Source organism: Ptychodera flava, chromosome 9 (assembly GCF_041260155.1).
Source record: "Ptychodera flava strain L36383 chromosome 9, AS_Pfla_20210202, whole genome shotgun sequence".
Classification (NCBI taxonomy): domain Eukaryota; kingdom Metazoa; phylum Hemichordata; class Enteropneusta; family Ptychoderidae; genus Ptychodera; species Ptychodera flava.
The window spans coordinates 12,963,515-12,965,176 of NC_091936.1; the positions used below are offsets into that span (position 1 = coordinate 12,963,515).

A 1,662-nucleotide genomic window follows, 5' to 3' on the forward strand; every position below is an offset into this window, starting at 1 on the left:
CTTAAAAAGGCAAAGGTCATTGTCAATGCAACCCACTGTTATTGTTTTTAACAGTCAGTCACTCTAATCATAATTCACGTCTTTGCAAACAAGAAACATCTCAGTACCTGGTATAGGTATTACATGAGTGGTAGGACTTAACAGGCTTAGCAATTTGCAATTTGCTTGTACCCCCCATTCGGTCATAGGTCAATTAATCAGCAGGCCGTCCAGCACTCTGTCGTTTGTGTCGTCCCTCTTTGGGTGGTTGTGGCATAATTTCCACTTCATTCTGGCGTGTTTCTCTTTCATCAGGCACATCTGTTGTATCAGTAGGGCCGGCTGCAGTTTCTATAGTGCTGATATCATTGTCGTCAGTTACTATGGGTGATGCTTTGGGGATTGGCGGTTGGCAAACAATTCCTCCATATCTGAATCAGTGTCTGTGTCCTCTTTCTTATCAGTCTGTTGTCTGGCGGACTGTCTGGTAACCGGTCTTCTTTCTTCAATTTCACCTCTTCTGGTTCTGAGGCGGACAAATAGCCAATAGGAAGTAGCATGTTCCTATGTAGTGTCCGTTCTACCCCATCTCCAGTTTCTGGTTTTACCACATACACGGGCAAGTTGTCATCCAATCTCTTCTCAACAACATGCACATCAGCTTTCCAGCGATCGGCCAGTTTGTGTTTGCCTATCAACCCAACATTGCGTATTAGTACTCTGTCTCCCACAAGCAGATCACTACCACGCACCTTGCTGTCATAGCGTCTCTTGTTGGCGAGTGCTTTCTTCTTTGCTTCATTCTCAGCTAATTCATATGCTCCTTTCAGTCTGCTCTTCAGGTCCTCGACGTACTGCAAGTAATCATGCTTGGTGTATTCATCTGGGCTAACACCAAAACAAAGATCAATGGGTAGTCTGGCTTCTCTTCCAAACATGAGGTAATACGGTGAGAACTGAGTGGCATCATTCCTGGTACAATTGTACGCATGCACCAGAAAACTGATATGCTGACTCCAGTGCTGCTTTTCCTTGGTGTTTAACGTTCCTAGCATGTTCAGCAGCGTACGGTTAAATCTCTCTGGCTGCGGATCCCCCTGAGGGTGATATGGGGTAGTTCAAGACTTGCGTATACCGGCCACTTTCAGTAATTCTCTTATGAGTCTGTTCTCAAAGCTGCGTCCCTGGTCGCTATGGATACGGGCTGGTAGTCCATAATGCACAAAGAACTTCTCCCACAGAACTTTCGCCACCGTCTTTGCTTCTTGATCTTTAGTCGGGTACGCCTGAGCATATCTAGTATAATGATCAGTTACCACTAGTACATTCTGTGTGTTACTTCTGTCCTGTTCTATGGTCAGGAAATCGATGCAGACTAATTCCATTGGGCAGCTGGAGAAGATGTTAATCATTGGAGCAGCGTGGCGTGGCAACTGTTTTCTCTGTACGCACCTACTACAAGTCTGGCACTTTCTTTCCACATCTGCTCTCATTCTTGGCCAGTAGAATCTTGCTCTGAGGAGATCGAAAGTTCGGTCGACTCCCATGTGACCCATGTCATCATGCAAGGCTTCCATGGCTTGTGCCCTATACTTGGTCGGTAATACCAGCTGATTAGTCTCCCTTCCATGGTTATCTCTAGTCTTGCGGAATAATACTCTATGCCATAGAAACAGCCTGTTT

At 45.7% G+C, this 1,662-nt stretch overlaps 1 protein-coding gene across 1 annotated transcript; it reads right to left on the minus strand.

Annotated features, from left to right (window-relative positions):
* Window positions 1-353: 353 nt before the first annotated feature.
* On the minus strand, window positions 354-1,034 carry LOC139140922 (uncharacterized). The gene has a single exon (XM_070710413.1). The coding sequence runs from the start codon at window positions 1,032-1,034 to the stop codon at window positions 354-356; it is 681 nt and encodes a 226-aa protein (XP_070566514.1).
* Between the last annotated feature and the right edge of the window lie 628 nt (window positions 1,035-1,662).

Bases quoted from the DNA above. Each gene is read 5' to 3' on its own strand.
- LOC139140922 (XM_070710413.1), bottom strand. From the start codon at position 1,034: ATGCTAGGAACGTTAAACACCAAGGAAAAGCAGCACTGGAGTCAGCAT.